Below are 17665 nucleotides of genomic sequence, written 5' to 3'. Positions count from 1 at the left end.
CGCCGGTGGCGGCAGCGGCGGCCGACCGGCTGGTTTGGCCGATTCGACTGCCTACTCAATTTTAGGTCTGATTTTCACCCTCGAAAGGCCAAATCAGACATTTTTGGGGTCCTCAGGACCATTTTTCGATGTTACGGACTCAATTTTAATAGTTTTAAAGCCATTTAAGGTTCCTACAAGCAAGATCTGATTTCAAATCACATGGAAAATTCTCCCAAGTTTGTGATGCATGTTTTTGGACTCCTAGAGCTTTGAAATCTTAAATAGGAGGGAAACAGATATATCCTATATAAAATTATCTTGATCGGGCACGAATCTTGAGATAAAATCAAGCCATAAACTTCAAAAATTAAATTTGGGATCACCTAAACACTGATTTCAGCAAACTTATATTCAAACTGGCCATCTCAGAAATACAAACCCAATGACACCATATATATATATTGGGCTAACAGCTCGGGCAACCTCCATCGACGGGCCCGAACCGGCACTCGGCCCCAAACAGCGCGGGTCAGGAGGAATGAACGCGGGCAAATACTAGGCCCATGCGAGTCTTGGAGTGGGCTGCGGGCGGGTTGAGTAGGGCTGTGGGAGGGCCAATCGATCGTGGGCCAGGCAAGGCACAAGAGAGAAGTTCCGTGCCGCCGGTGGTGGCAGTGGCGGTCGACCGGCTGGTTTGGCCGATTCGACTGCCTACTCAATTTTAGGTCTGATTTTCACCCTGGAAAGGCCAAATCAGACATTTTTGGGGTCCTCGGGACCATTTTTCGATGTTACAGACTCAATTTTAATAGTTTTAAAGCCATTTAAGGTTCCTACAAGCAAGATCTGATTTCAAATCACATGGATAATTCTCCCAAGTTTGTGATGCATGTTTTTGGACTCCTAGAGCTTTGACGTCTGAAATAGGAGGGAAACAGATATATCCTCAAAAAATTATCTTGATCGGGCACAAATCTTGAGATAAAATCAAGCCATAAACTTCAAAAATTAAATTTGGGATCACCTAAACATTGATTTCAGCAAACTTATATTCAAACTGACCATCTCAGAAATACAAACCCAATGACACCAAATTCGACTCAATCCAAGTTCAAATCAAGGACCTGAAGCATTCTAGAAAGTTCAAACCACAATTTGAGTTACCAAATGATTTCCAAATATGATGTTCTTATAGTCAAATCGAGTGGCCCGATGAGGCAAATCCAACATGCCTATGTTTTCCAAATTCTGACCTTCAAATGTTTGATGAATGGTACACGATCAAGGGATTTAATATTGGCCATCCATCCAACAACTCCCTATTTACCCCTAATCTCTCACCTATTTACAAGCCATGCATTACCAGAATATCTATAAATATACCCCTCATTTCTCATGAGAGGGGACCAAGCAAAAAGAAGAGAAGAAGGAGAGAAGAAGTAAAGAAGAAGAAGAGAAGGATAGGAGGGAAGAGCTCCTCCTCGACCACCGCCAGAGTTCTGCCCGACACCAGAATTCTGTCTGACTTCCAAACGATGTCGGAGTTCTACCCAATGCTCAAGTGACGCCAGAGTTCTGCCCGACGCTATAATTCTTCCTGACTTCTGAACGACACCGGAGTTCTGCATGATGCTCAAGTGACGCCAGAGTTCTGCCTGATGCCAAAATTTTGCCTAATTTTCGAACAACGCTGGAGTTCTTCCAGATGCTCAAGTGACGCCAATGTTCTGCCCGATGTCAGAATTCTGCTCAACTTCTGAATGACACTGTAATTCTGCCCGACCTCTTAAGGACGCCAAAATTTTGCCTGGTCTCCAAGTGACGTCGGAACGTAGCCCGATGTTGTAACTAATTTTCAGTCCTGAAGTGATTCATTGTAATCTGATCATCCTAATTTTTAAGGATGAGTTGTATTTCAAGCAAACACTAGTGAAACTCTTTTAACTGGGTGTGGCCCCATATCTTTTCCCCTTTTAGGGTTTTCCACGTAAAAATCCTGGTGTTGCTATTTCTCCTCTGTTTGTATGCTATATATTCGTACAATGCTGAGACGAAAAATTTTTAACTCTATCGTCGCGTATATTCTAGTCTGCAACATGTATATACATATTTTTAATGCAAACTTTTTAAAAGAACATTAACCATGCGTATAATTATAATTAAATGTGTTAGGCGTATACATATTTTTATACTATTTTTTTAATTTATTTTTTCTTATATTAATCCTTTATTATTAAATATATAAATTTTAAAAGGATATTTTTTATAAAATATATTCAATTATACTATATTATTTAGGGTGTGGGGGGACTAAATTAAAATAGTTATGTTTATTATCTAATCTGGATTGTTATAATACATTAAAATAGTTTTATTTGTCATCTCATTAACAGAGCCTAGAGGAGGGTTAAGATCAAAATTAAGAATGCAAATAACATTGCTCGGGGGGGGGGCGCACATGCTCCCCCTTGACCTTGGTGAGTTTGAGTTATTGCTGGGCTTTCTAGCTCATTTTGTATATTTTAATGATTTTATGTTAGGAAATGGGTTAGGAATAGTTAGAGTGTGATTGACACAGATTTTAGGGTCTTTCTTTAGATTTCATTATATATTTTCTCTTACTCTTTTATAGTTAGGAGCTTGTTATAGGTTATTGATTGTAATGATCTCCTAAAAAGTGTATTCAAAATTTTGGTAAATAAAAATAGTAAAATATTTTGATGTATATGTTTCAATTGCTTTTATTGGATATTTGATTATATTGATGATTTATAGAAGCTCTGATATATTATTAAAATGATAAATATATAATTCTTTTATATTTAATTATGAGCCATAATAATTTTTTATCATGACAATTATTGGAAGAATTAATTAAGTTATTACCAAAGCAATTGAAAATAAATTACGAGTCAGATAGATTGGGTATATTAAAGTGTATTGGTTTGCATCCATAATTAATTTCATAAGTGAATGATATGTGATTGAGTGAACTGTATGAATGTATGATAGGAATTGAGTGAGTTTAATGAGTTTGATTTGTGATTTATTTGATTCAATTTGAGTTTTGATTTTACAAAAAAAACTTGTATTGATTATGTGCCCAAATCCTTAAAGAAATTATCAAGGATGACTTTTTTTTTTCAAAGATTGGTAGATTGTAATAATTCAAATTTTGAAATAATTTTTTTAATTAAAAATTTTAAATTTTAACATCGTGTTTTACCAAAGAAGGAAGAGAGAGGGAGGAGAAAAATATTTGTTTATGAGCTTTTTCTTCTGTCAATTTGTTTAAAGATTTCTTACATTCGTTGTATGTAACTAAAATCTTATTTTAGTTTTTCATGATTTTGAGTTTGACAGATTTCTTCTCACCTTAATCGATAAAAATGTATTTTTTTGTTCTAATTTATTGAGTTTTGACCATATAACTTTTTTGTATATAATAGATATGAATAGTGTTGACATTTTGATAGCAACATCATTGAATTTAATTAGGTAGAATTAAAGTAATGATTTTTTTTATGTGATAGATATTATATAATTTTTTGTATTGAGCAGAATTGACTATTTATTACTATATTTTGATTGTAGTATTGGTATAAGCAAGATAGGCTGGTTGTTAATACTATAAAATAGATTGATTGTTAAAACATAGTACTCTATATATGAGGGTGGGCCGACAAACATTTCTTTAAAGATGATTTATGATATTATTCTGGTTGTAGCATATAACAGATGAATGAATTACGCCGAAGGGTAAAGGTGCGACTCTTAATAATTTTTTAAAGGCATATGTAATAATAATGATAAAAGATGAATGATAAAGATACAATTATATAAAGAATGAACAAATGAATGGTTGAAAATACAATATTAAAAATAGATGTCCTACCATGCTGAACTACATCATGATGCATGTATATACTAATAACATTGATAGATAGAGTAGTAATATGTGTACATATATAACATATGAATGGATACAAGTACTTATTATATATAATTGAGATGATGGGTGTAAGAGAATAAGATTGATAATATTGGTAAATGTGTACCTATAATTCTTTTTACTAATGCTTGAATGATTGTAGTACTGTTATTTTATTGATTTATTAATTCTCATACCCATAAATGATTCCTAAATTCATTGTAATGATTTCCATACATTTATTATTGATTTCTTGAGTTATATAAATGATAATTCATCATTGATGAGATTAATTTTATTAATTGAATTGAGTATGCATATTAATTCTTCTAGCCTTGTGTTGAAATCTTTGGTGAGTTTGAGTTACTGTTGGGCTTTCTAGCTCATTATATAGATTTTAATGATTTCAAGTTAGAGAAGGGATCAGGAATAGATGGAGTGAGATTCATAGATATTTTTATATTTTTTTTAGATTTTTTTTTTGTATTTTCTTTCAGTATTTTGTAGTCAAGAGTTTGTGATAGATTAGTGGTTGTAGTGATCTCCTAACAGGTGTATATAAAATTTTGATAAATAAAAATAGTAAAATGAGTTATATTCTCTTTTGGAATTATAGAGGGGCCAATTAAAGGGAGGCCTCTCTTTATTTGAAAGAGGTTGTAGAGAAATGGGATGTTTTGTTTGTTGGTTTAGTTGAAACAAAATTACATCTTCTGATAAAGAAGAAGTATGTAAGAGTTTGGGGATGTTTTTATCTTCCCGTCTGATGGACAATCAGGAGGCATTATGGCTATGTGGAGGACAGATTTAGCTATGTTCTCAGTTTTAAAAAGTTTCTCTCAATGTGTAGTGAGGGAACTGATATCTTTGAAGAATAATTCTAAGTGGCTGATTTCTACTATCTATACAAAATGTGATTTGTATAACATGAGAAGCTTATGGGAGTTTTTGGAATCTATTTCTTGCAAAAATCTTCCCTCTATTCTAGGGGAAGATTTTAATTATATCTTATCTCAAGATGAAAAAAGAGGAGGGAAGAAGTTTAAATTTTCCCTAGGACCTCAAGAAATGAAAATTTTTATGAATTTGAATGATTACCATGAAATTGGATTTGTTGGACCAAGGTTCACTTGGTGTAACGATAAAAGTGGAAGTGCAAGAATATTGGAGAGGCCAGATAGATGTTTGTTAAATACTAGAGCTCTTCAAGTTATTCCCCAAGCCGCAACCAGACATTTGAATAGGATTGCATCGGACCATTGTCCGATCAACCTGAATATCTTCAATTCTATTGAGAGAATGGAACATTGCCTAAGGTTTGAAGATGTCTGAGTATCTTACCCGGCATCTACAACTATCGTTCAGAAAACATGGAATAGAGAAATCTAATGGAGAGACTGAATTCAAAGTTTGATAGAACTCTAAAAGCGCTTCATTTCTGGAGTAGAGAAAAAATGAGAAATTTGTCTGAATTAAAAGAAAAATTAATGGTTGAAGTGGCTGATATGCAATTGGAGGAGTCTAACAATGGACTAACAGAGGAAAAGTTAATGTTGCTTCAGGCAAAGGTGCATGAGCTCAACGTTAAACTTGCTAGGATCAACACTTAGTGGAGGCAAAGAGCTAAAGTCAAATGGTGGAGTGAAGGAGACAAGAATTCAAAATTCTTTCATGATGTGGCTAATGGCAGGAGGAATTCTAATGCTATTCATCAAATTAAGGATAATCAAGGTAAATTGGTTGATTCTTAAGCTGAAATAGAGAATATTTTGCTGCAGTTTTTTAAAAACAAATGGAGGGAAATGGATTGTAATCTATCTGGTTGGCCTAACTCTCTATACAAATTAAGCTCAGAAGAATCGAATTGCATGGAAACGGATCTGTCTTTCCAGGAAGTGGAGGTTGTAGTAAGAGAGCTTGGTTCGAACATTGCCCCAGGTATGGATGGGATAACTTATTATTTTTTTTTAGCATTATTGGAAAGTTATCAGTCAGAATGTTTGGATTGTGATCCAATATTTTTTCATTCACGGGAAGATGAGTGAAAAATGGAAGAAGACTATGGTGGTTCTAATTCCCAAAATTAAAAATCTAGCTCTTCCTTCTCACTACCGTCCAATCAGTTTATGTGTGTCTTTTTATAAGGTGATTGCTAAAATCCTTTTAAATAGGCTCATGAAAGTAATCTTCAAATTGGTTTCAGAGGAGCAAATGGCTTTCATTAAAGGAAGATCGTTGTCAGACAATATCTTCTGGGTACATGAAGTGTTTAACAAATTTAAATTGTCCAAAGCTAAAAATAGATTGATTACTATAAAAATTGATATAGAACAAGCCTATGATAGTATGGCTTGGCCGACTATCAAGCAAGTCTTGAATTATTTTGGCTTTCCTAATATATTTGCTAATCTAATTTTGGAATGTATTATGGATCCAAAATTTACTATTTTGGTAAATGGTACAAAGTCGGATTGGATTGAGGCTAAAAGTGCGCTTCGTCAATGTTGCCCTCTTTCTCCATATATTTTTCTACTTTGCTCTCAATTATTATCTGAAGAGTTTCATTGCAACCGGAAAAACTTGAGAATTAAAGTGGCTCCAAATGCACCTAGAATAAGTCACTTGATGTATGTGGATGATATTTTATTATTCTCGGAAGCCAAATTTGATCATGTTAGGAGGATCAGGAGAATTATTTCAAACTATTGTTCTTGGACAGGACAAACTGTTAATAGAATCAAATCCCACGTTTTGTCAGGAAAATAGTGGGAAGGAGAAACAGAAAGAAAATTCTTAAAATTTTCAATTTTAAAGAAGTGAAGGAGATTATCTATTTGGGGATTATAATGGCTTGTAGGAGAATGATGACTTCGGATTTCTTAAACATCATTGATAAAATTGCTTGCAAGCTCAATGTTTGGGGCAATAAACTCATATCATTAGCATAAAGAATTGTGCTGGTTAAATCTGTGTTGCAAGGCATTCCCGTTTTTTTTTTTGTATCTCATTCATTGGTTCCAATGAATATTTTGAGGAAAATTGACAAAATATGTAGAGTCTTTATTTGGAATAAGTCTGGAGGAAATCTAGCAATGCACTATCTGTCCTGGAAAGAACTTTGTAAACCAATTTCAGATGGTGGAAGAGGTCTTAGTTCAGCTGCAACCATTTCCGGTTCTCTGAGAGCCAAATTCGCATGGAGCTTTCATAAAAAACCTGAATCTTACTGAATAGAACAATTAGAACTAAATATGGGGATTTATGGAATGCTAAAATTAAGAAGAACAGTTCTATTGCTTGGAAAATCCTCATAAATGGCATGAAAGCTCTTAAATCTTTGGTGAGATGGAAGATTAGTTATGGTGCTTCAATCGACATCATGAAAGATGTTTGGATCTTAAACAAATGTCTTGAAAAGTGGCCAACTTATTGGCAGTAATTTATGAAGAATTTCCAAACTTACAGAAATTTATATATGATTGAAGTTGGAATTTCACAATGCTAACAAGATGGTTTGGAAGGGAATTGCTTGAAAACATTTCTCTAATACAAATTCATAAAAACTGTAATAATCAATTAGAACTCATGTCAAAATTTTTTGGGTACACTATCTCGACAATGCTGGCTAAGAACAATATAATTCATAAAGAGAAGGAATACATCAATTGTTTCAAAAAGTTCAAGCTATCTCCACAGGTTGAATGCTTCTGGTGGCGTTTTCTCAACAATGCATTACCTACAAATGATTTTTTATTTTATAGAAGAATGATAAATAACAACTCTTGTCCTAGGGGCTGTTTTGATATTGAAAAAAATAATCATGTGGTAGGTAATTGCTCTATGATTATCTTGGTTACAACCAAACTGGAGGAGTGGGGGTTCAAAATTCCAATGGCTAATTCGTTAGTACATTATTTTTCTAAAATGATGGTTTTGTCTGAAAGAACTATTTTCATTGGTAATCTATTTTGTTCTATGGTGTTTTTTACTTGGAAAAGCAGAAATCGGGTCAAGCATGGAGATGAAGAATACAGCGTAAGTTTCATTGCTTCCAATGCTATCATATAGCATCCAATGCTTTAAAATTTAATCTAAATTCAGAATTTTGGGGTACTAACCAGCTTCGTCTGAATTCTTCTTATTGGCACTCTCCACCTCCCGAATGGATTAAATTCAACTTTGATGCTGCTCTGTTACAGTCTAATAAGGCAGGTATTGGTAGAGTTTTTAGAGACCATAAAGGGAGGTTTCTAGCAGCATTTGGTGTGAGCTGTAATCATTGGGATATAGGAGCTTTGGAGTTGGTGGCTTTTCAACATTTGAAAGTGGCAATTAAAGATTGGATGATGGAAGCTAAAGGAATGATAATAGAGGGAGATAATGCTAATATTATCAAGTATCTTCAATTTTCGATGAAAAGGGTTTATGCGACCTTTTTAGAAAATGAACTTGAAGACTTATCTTTCCTTAAAGATTTTGGTTCATTCATTTTTAATTTTTGTTATAGAAATTGTAATAAGTTGGCACATTATTGTGTCAACTTAACTTTACATGGTGATTTTTTTTGGATCACCTCTTAGGCAATTAAACAGATTGCTAAACTCTTAGCAAAATTCCTTTATTTTGGTGATGTTTCGGCTAGAAAATTACATTTGGTTTCCTGGGTTAACACTTCTAAACCTAGAAATAAGGGAGGTTTGGGTTTGCCCTCTCGTTAATCTATCAGATATGCTTTTGACTGTTCACTTATTCTCAGAATTTACAATTCTACTTCCCCCCTTTAATCTTTGGTCTTATCCTACTACTGCTCTCCGTGGAAAAAACCTTCTACTTCTTCTTCTTCTATGTGGAAAAGTATACATTCTTCTGCTGGTATTGCCAAGCATAATTTGAATTTTAGAGTTACCACTCACTCTCTCATTAATCTTAAATGGGACCACTGGTGTAGGGGTCGTTGCATCCAAGAGCTTCAGCAACATCAATTTTTAACTAGTTTATATCCTGATAATGCACCTCTATCCAGATTATATGTTTCTGATGGTTGGGATATTCCTTCTGCATGTCCTGATACCATACACAATCTCATTACTTCTATACCCATTTATTCTGATGTGCCCAGCTGTTTACTTTGGGGATCTGAGGTTAAGACTGTTTTCAAAAAATTCATTGTTGATTACTATTCTGATGAGAATGAGGTTGATTGGTGCAGTTCTTTCTGTGTGGCATGCATAAACATTATGCGCTGAGATATTCGGTGTATGCCTGGTTTTGTTTTGTTGGAGGGCTAAAATTTGTGGATGAATTGGAAAAAAGAAACATTATGGTGGATAAAAGATGCATTTTTTGCCTAACCAGTGATGAAAGTGTGTCACATCTCTTCTTTGAGTGTGATTACACTTTTAATATCATCTCTTCTCTGATTTCTCCTCTTGCCTCCTTCCTTACTAGACCGAATCTTTACCAGGCTTTGGATTTTTTCTCTGGTTGGCCCTGCCTAAGTACTGACAGGCGGCAGTTTTTTCTACTGGTTTTATGGGCCTCTGTCTACTATATATGGAGGGAAAAAAATGAAAGAAAATTTATGAATGTTGCTAAAAGCTCTAAGACCATTCAAATTTTGATTAAGAAGGTTGTTATGCTTAAACTTCAAAGATGGAAAAATGGTGATGAACTCAAAGCTATGCTATAAGTTTTTTTGCTATGTTGATGCTTGGTCCCTTAGACATCCTCGTTCGGCCTTTCTTATCTGCTGGGAGTCTATTTTTGATTTTGGGGGAGATGATGTTCAGGGAACATCCTCCCCCCCAGGATGGCAATTTTTTACAACGAATTTTTATTTGATGGCAATTATGGCAACCGAGGGATTGTGTAGATGGAGGATGTTCTCTATTTATTATGCTGAGCCCGTCTGTTTTACTACTTCATCTCTTCATCAGTTTTTCAGTGGGTTAAAGTTACGATTCTGGCTTCGTTTCCAGTTGTTTGATCACTATTCTGAATATGATAATTTTTTGGGCATGTGTATTTTTGTACCAATTTTTGTGACTGATTTTAAGCCAATCCTGCTGGTTTTTCTTACTTTTTATTCTGAACCTTTTTTACACATGTAACTAGTTCTTTTACTTAATGAAATTTAGGCTCTGCCCTCAATTTTGCCAAAAAAAAAAATGTTCCTCCATGTTTTATGTCTATTTCGATGGAGGACGGTGATATATGTGCTATCACCTAGTAGCTTGTATTTAGGCTTGTTTGTTTCCTTTTCTTCTTTTATTTTAATACATTTGGCATTTTCTTCAAAAAAAAAAAAAAAAAAGGTTCCATTTTAAATTTCTGTTGAGTTATAATTTTATCTTATATAATTATTTTTCATAATAAATGAAAGAACTTTTTTCTCACTCCTCTCTCTCTCCACCCCCTCTCTCTCTCCACACGCACGTGTTATCTATAAGATGCCCGTTTTATCAACGAAACTTTTTAATGAATAAAGCAGCCGCCCAGTCCATTCCAACAGCCGGCCGTGTCCTTACCGGCGACTTTCCATCATTTTAATATCTCCTCTTATCCGAGCAATGCGTCCCATCTCCACAGGATACACAAATTCCCCACATCCTTGACATCCATGTCTTCCTCTCTTTTTTCTCCCCTCCTCCTCATCATCATCGTCCCTGTTTCCGCCCTCCTCATCTTTCTCGCCCTAATCACTCGCCCCCGCCCCACCCGCATTCCCATCAAAGGTCGACATGTCTTCATTACCGGCGGATCAAGTGGCATAGGCTTCGCCATTGCCCGCCTCGCAGCCGCCGAAGGCGCACGGGTCTCCATCCTCGCTCGTAACCGCCAGCGCCTAGACGAGGCTCGAGATTCCATCCGCCTCGCCACTGGCGTGGAGGTTGGCGTTTACAGTGTCGATGTGCGAGATGCCGAAGCGGTGGCTCGTGCGATCGAGGTGGCGGGGCCAATCGACGTGTTGATATGTAATCAGGGCGTGTTTACGCCGCAAGAGCTTGAGAAGCAGGAGATGGATGAGATTAAGTTTATCGTGGATGTGAATTTGATGGGCACGTTCCACCTCATTAAGGCTGCTCTCCCAAACATGAAGCGGAAGACGAGAGAGACTGGCCTTCCTTCCTCTATCGCGATCATGTCCGCACAAGCTGGCCAGGTTTTGACTGTTCTCTCTCTTTGATGCTGGTGACTTATCGCCGTTTTTAAGGTTTCAAGGGCGTTTCTTTTTCTTTTTTTTTTTTTCTCACCTCTTCTATATTTGCTCAGCGAGATTGTTATCCGATGGCTTTCTTTTCAATCCCTGCGGCCTTTCCTTTTCGAAAATTGAGGAAAATACCCGCCCGCCGGATTATATGATCACCAGTATCTTATGATTTACCATGTCGATATATGCCTATGAGTGGCATAGTTTATTCAGGAAGTAGTTATACTGGGTGCTATTTTAGGACGTTGTTGGTGTTTTTCTAATTGTATCTTATGTACCTAGGTGGGCGTCTATGGTTACACGGCATACTCAGCAAGCAAATTTGCACTTCGAGGATTGTCAGAGGCATTGCAGCATGAGGTCATTGCAGATAACATTTTTGTTTCTTTGATATTTCCTTCAGACACCGACACCCCGGGTTTTTCTGAAGGTTTGCAGCAGAAAAGCTATCCTGACTATCTTCTATCGCTATTTTATTTGATTTTTCCTTTAAGCTGAGCATGGTAAGGGTTCATTTTTCTATGAGTTACTTGACTATATTGAAAATCCTATAAAAATTATACTTAGCAATTCTGCGGAGATCTGTGTAATATTCCTTAATTTCTTGTACTGTCAGCTTCTAATTGATAACTAAGAATCATATCATGCACAAATCAATTGAAATATCGTACTTATTAAGCTCGGAAATCATCATGGACACAATTGCCTCCTGCTACGTGGTTCTAGTGAGCAGCTGCTACTACCAAAGGATGTCCTTATATTAGTGAGGCCTGCTGGCCTATACTCTTACCGTCTCCTGCTACTTGGATTTGTTGAATGGCTTTTTATAAATTAGGTTAAAACTTTTACTGAAGTTTGGGAGATTTTCTAAGCATCTTTAATGATTGTTAACCAGTGTTAGTTCTGAAAGGTTTAATATGTTCTGGTGTTACTACAACAATAATGTGGGGTCAGCTACATGAATCCATTTTCTACATTGTGTTATGTTAAGAGTCAAATTCTCATCTAAATATAAAAAAGAAAGATTATTTCTAATATTTTCTAACCAAGCCTTTTTAGATCTACCTCTTAATATAAATCAAATCTAATACATCTGCTTTCAAAACCGGATCATCGGAAGGCCGTCGTTTTATGTGACCAAACTATCTAAGGCGACTCTATCTAATCTTATCTTCCATTGGAGCTACTCCAACCTTTTCACGTATATGCTCATTTTGTATCCTACCTTTAAGAGTAAAGTCACTCATCCACCTGAGCATCCTCATCCTTGTAACACTTAACTTAATATTATGCTTCTCTTTTAATGGCTAATATTTTACACCATAAAGCATTGCAGGTCTCACAACCATCTTTTAGAATTTTCGCTTAAGTTTGAGAGGGCCTTTTCTATCACACAACAAGCCCGATGCAGTCCTCCACTTCAACCATCCAACTTGACTTCTACTAATACGATCCCCATGTATATCACCATCACTCTGAACAATAGATCCAAGATATCTAAAACGAGTGCTCTTATTAATGACTTGATCGCCCAAAGTCACAATCTATTGTTAATTTGGCCTCCATAATAGATCCAAATTAATGACTAGATCTATTATTACTAAAATTACACTACATATATTCAGTTTTAAATCTATTCAAACGAAAGCCTTTCGACTCTAAGGTTGACCTCCATAATTCAAGTTTAACTCTAGTCTTATCAACAAGAAAAATATCATTAGCCAAAAACATACATCAGGGTACAACCTCTTGCAAATGTCTAGTGAGAACATCCATGACTAAAGCAAAAAGATAGGGGCTTAAAGCTGATCCTTGATGTAATTGAATTGAAATTAAAAAATACTTAGTCAAACCACCTTGTGTCTAAACACAAGTAACAGCTCTTACATACATATCCTTAATGACTATAATATAAGCATTATTAAACCCTTTCTTTTCTAGAACTCTCCATAACACTTCTCTTGGAACTTTATCATATGCTTTCTATAAATCAATAAATATCATATGTAGATCCTCCTTATTCTCTCTATGCTTCTCCATCAAACCTCTCAATAAATGTATAGCTCCATAGTAGACCTACCCGGCATGAATCCAAATTGATTTTGATAAATGTTAATATCACACGGTAACCTATGCGCAATAAGTCTCTCCCATAGTTTTAAAGTATGACACATTAACTTAATTCCTCTATAATTCGCACTATCTTGTGCATTACATGTTATTCTTAAAAATAGGAATCAACACTCTCATTCTCCATTTATCGACATCTTTTAAAATATTTCGTGCTACATGGGCTTTTTTTAATGATATATATGTAATTAATCATTACTATAGATATGTGAAAGCTTCTATAATTGGATGGTTGCATTTTTTATGAGTTTCCGCCTTTTTATGATCATTGCATTTTTTTTAACCTAGTTTGCTTTAATTTTTGTTAACCAATATTTTTGCTGGATTTATATGCTAGTTTAACTTGAAGATATTTATTTCATCGGAATTCATATCAAGTCATGTTGGAAGATTTGACTATTACTAAAAGAATTTTGTTATTGAATATTAATATTTTTCACAGTTTTGAAAAATACTTCATGGAGGTCTTCTTTTTTACTGGATTATATAAGCCCAAGTTTTTAATGTGAAGGGTTTCAAGTCTGAATATATTTTCTATACTTTATATTGAGGCATCATTTCTTGATAAAGGAGATGTCAGAGATGGTTAACCTGTTATTTAGTAACCTATGACTGATTTTTGCTTGTGTATACTTGGTTCATCTTCATTATTTACAACCTTAAACTTGGCTTAATCTCAGGGACATCAACGATTGAAGGATGACCTTTGGAATTGGTGTTGCATTAAAGTCCCTATTTTTGAACTTAGAACACTTAGGCGTTGAATAGGCCGCTTCTGTTGCTTTTCTTTGCAGTTTTATGCTCATGAAGGGTTCTAACTTATCCACAGGTTATTGTGGGGAGGGCCAGAAGGCCAAGCTGTTAAGTTAGTTCCAATGGCTGCTGTGATAACAAGCAAAATTATCACCTTGTTGGATGTCTAATTCAGTGGGTTTTTGCCAGTTTATTATTAAACTAGGCAAAGCTGACTAATTTTCTAGATAGTTCCGGTCGAAATACTAGAGTTTTGGTAGAGTTACAACTAAAACTGCACTAATACTATCAAATAGTCCTCAAAACCTACCAGGTTGGTTTTCTCTAGGCCGGGAAACCATACCATGCACGTGTATGCTCGAGAGTCGAGTCCCATCAACTCTAAGATCGCTTACCAACCTTTTTTTTTCAGTATCTTGAATCATTTAATAAAGCTGTAAAAAAAGGTCCAAAAAAGACAGTAGTAATTTTTAGATTTTGTACTCATTGAGTTAATCTTATGAGATTGAGACAAAAAAATTGAGGGCTCAAACTATAAATTATTATCTATGTAAATTATGTTTATGATTTTTTTGAATCTCAAGGGACGAACTTAACAAGTGTCTTTGATTAAGAATTAGTATTATATTATTTGTTTTTAAAATTTATATAAAGTTTGATGATCCTCTTAACCTCTTTATTTTAAGTACTCATTGTTTAATTATTAATTTTCATTAATTTGATAATATTCAAGCAAATGGTATCTATGGCAGCGCAATTAAAATTGTTGAAATCACTGAAATTTACAGTTCTGCGAAAATTGCGTTTGATTTCCTCATCTAAATATATAGCATTTTATGGGTGCACATAATATTTGAAAATCAAGCAAACACGAAGTGTTTGGGTTCTTTATAAAAATATAGAGCTTGGTTGCTACTTTAAGAATTTGCTTCCGAGTCTAGTTTTATGAGAAATATTTAGTCCTGTTTATGCATGGCTTTCATCTGAATAGTTTAGTTAGCAAAGATTATCATAGGGAACAAATTTAATATGTTAAACATCATTGTTTGATTTGGCAATATTATCTTGTGTTGTCTTCAATTTTGGATTTAGTTGAAACAATTTTTTTTTTTTTTTTCATGGTTGTTTCAGAGCTTCGGAGAAGACCTGAGATAAGCAAAATAATTGCTGCATCGTCTGGTGGAATGAAGGCAGATGATGTTGCCAAAATATCTTTGAATGGCATCAAAGCGGGAAGATTTAGCATTCCTTGCAACTTTGAGGGAACCATGCTTTCTATTGTCACTGCTGGTTTGTCACCTCAGAGTTCATTCATGGCAGCATTCCTGGAGATTTCTTTTGCAAGCTTCATGAGATTTGTAGCTTTATGTTTCCAGTGGAACTGGTTCTCTTCTATAGAGAAGTGGCATGCCAAAAACTATAGCAAGCAGAATTAGACTTTTTGAATGCCTGGAGTTTGATTTGAAGAAGTAAACAAAAGGATCAAAATCTCAAGTTAGCAGCAGCAGGCTTTTAATCAAAATGTTAAGGATTTGCTAGAATTCATTCTTCTTTTTCGTCATTTTGTGTTATGTTCTTTGGGATTATATCCAGCAACGTTTTTAAGTATTTACATTTTACCTTTCGTTTTAGTAATTTGATAGTGCTTCTAAGAAGTCAGTTTCCGTTGTTCCTCCCTCTTCGCTCTCTCTTAGTTCATAATTTCACATGGACTGAAAATATTAGTTCATAATTTCACAAGGTTTTCACTGTTGTTTGTTTTCTATGTAATTTTGAGTGCCAATGGTTGACTGCTGGAAACATTTATGCTTAGAAAGGGAGTTTGAAATGCTTATAGGCTTCATCCTGATGTAGATAAAAAAGAATTCGACACAGATTTTAAAAATTCTCTAAACTGCCTCGAGAAGGCACATGAGGAAGTCAACCTGTTGAGCTCATAGCATGAACTGTTCTCACCATTGCCCAAAAACAAAGAGAAAAATTGGCAGCAATAAAAAGGAAGAGTGTATGGCCCATCTTCAGAACTCAGAACAGTCAGGTCTCCTTGGAGCAACCAATGCAGCCTCACGGTAATAGCAGTTGTGGAGGAAAGTAAGAAAAGGTGATCAAATAGTCATATTTGTGATGCGATGCTAAAAAATCAACTATTCTGTTCAATCCAAAGAGAATGAGCAGAGATTTGTACCGCAAGTAAAAAAATAAAAATAAAAAATTGTATTAACCTTGTCCGTGAAAAATGGGTTAGGATTTGAGAAAAATTAAAACCCAAATGAAAAAAATACCTATAAAAAATATCATGCTTCAAAGTGTAGAGGGAAATCAAACTTCCAAAGAACATATATGAAATAGGTAGAAATCATAAGATTTTATTGATTTTTTCAGAATTTGATAATTCTTTATTTAAAGCATGTAGGGATGTGATGATTTATGTAAACCTACTGTATATTTCAAATGTGGATTCTCTAGGTTTTATGCGAAGGAGTTCATAATCATGGAGCAGAAAATTTAACCTAAATTGTTTCATTTCACTTGTTACTTTGTAAGTAATGCATAGCATGTCCTAAATTTCTTTACTAATAGTACAAGTAGATACACGCATTTAGCATTAAGTTCGGTTAAATCTCGATTATCTGCACTCCATTCAGAAAAATGTATTTCAATTTTCACGCTATTTATAAAACGTGAAGGTGCATAATATCCTTCATAAACTAACTTCCACGTGCGATAATCTATATATTGCAAAAAGGTAAACATTAATTTTTCAAAAAGAAAAAGAAATATTATCAAATAAAGGTGATCGTGTGATTGAATATCCTTTCGCAGTATTACGATTTCTAAAGTTAGTCATTGATTGTTTTTCAAAAGCTATTTAAAACTTAATTTTTTAATTCTACTTTGATACTACTTGAAAGTTCATGAAGGTTATTAAACCTTTAAGAACTAGCCCAAGGCTAAACAAGAGGGGGAGTGAATTAGATATTTAAAAATTTTGTTAGGGAAAAAAATTCCTTAAAAACCTTTCACACCCACACACGAGAACCGACACATCGAATGCAAAATAAGCAAATTCCATAACAACGAAATAAATCAGATTTTTTAACCACACATATAATTGTAGAAAAATAAAGTGCAAAAAATAATCAGAATGAACATACCAGAATTTATAGTGGTTCCGTTAACTTGACATACGTCCACTCCTTAGAGATTCTCTCTCTAAGTATTTGCACTAAATAATAGTGACTCTCGTTTTACTCTCACAACAAGGTGGAGAAGCTCGTACAGATGTTGTTTCACCAACCCGGTGCGGCAGATAATCATGACACTTTTACAGGCAAAGAACCTCAACATTATTTTCACCCTCCAAGTGATGGTAAAAAAAATCACAACTCTATTTTCACCCTCCAGGTGATGGTGAGAGAATCATAACTCTATGTTCTCCCTCTAGGTGATGGTCAGAGAACCACGATCTTTCTTAAAGAACTTCTTCTCCAGAGTCACAGAGAATCCAGACAGACGCTTGTAGATACTAAGCAAGATTCTTACTTGGAACAACCTTATGAATCCCCTCATAAAATCTCCCTCTCTTCTCTCACAAATCCCATTCTTCTCTCCCTTAAGGCTCTCTCTCTTGAAGTCTAAACAATCAAATATTTTTTAAT

At 34.8% G+C, this 17665-nt stretch overlaps 1 protein-coding gene across 1 annotated transcript; it reads left to right on the top strand.

Annotated features, from left to right (window-relative positions):
• Positions 1-10388: 10388 nt before the first annotated feature.
• Positions 10389-15771, top strand: LOC110101786 (3-dehydrosphinganine reductase TSC10A). The gene is made up of 3 exons (XM_020829853.2): positions 10389-11075; positions 11406-11553; positions 15138-15771. Exons 1-3 carry the CDS (start codon positions 10533-10535, stop codon positions 15440-15442), a joined length of 996 nt encoding a protein of 331 aa, XP_020685512.1. The 5' UTR covers positions 10389-10532; the 3' UTR covers positions 15443-15771.
• Positions 15772-17665: the final 1894 nt, after the last annotated feature.

Source organism: Dendrobium catenatum, unplaced genomic scaffold (genome assembly GCF_001605985.2).
Source record: "Dendrobium catenatum unplaced genomic scaffold, ASM160598v2 original_scaffold_67303, whole genome shotgun sequence".
NCBI classification, from domain to species: Eukaryota; Viridiplantae; Streptophyta; class Magnoliopsida; order Asparagales; family Orchidaceae; genus Dendrobium; species Dendrobium catenatum.
Note: the sequence above shows the minus strand (reverse complement) of the source record. Positions and strands in the feature narration are given on the sequence as shown.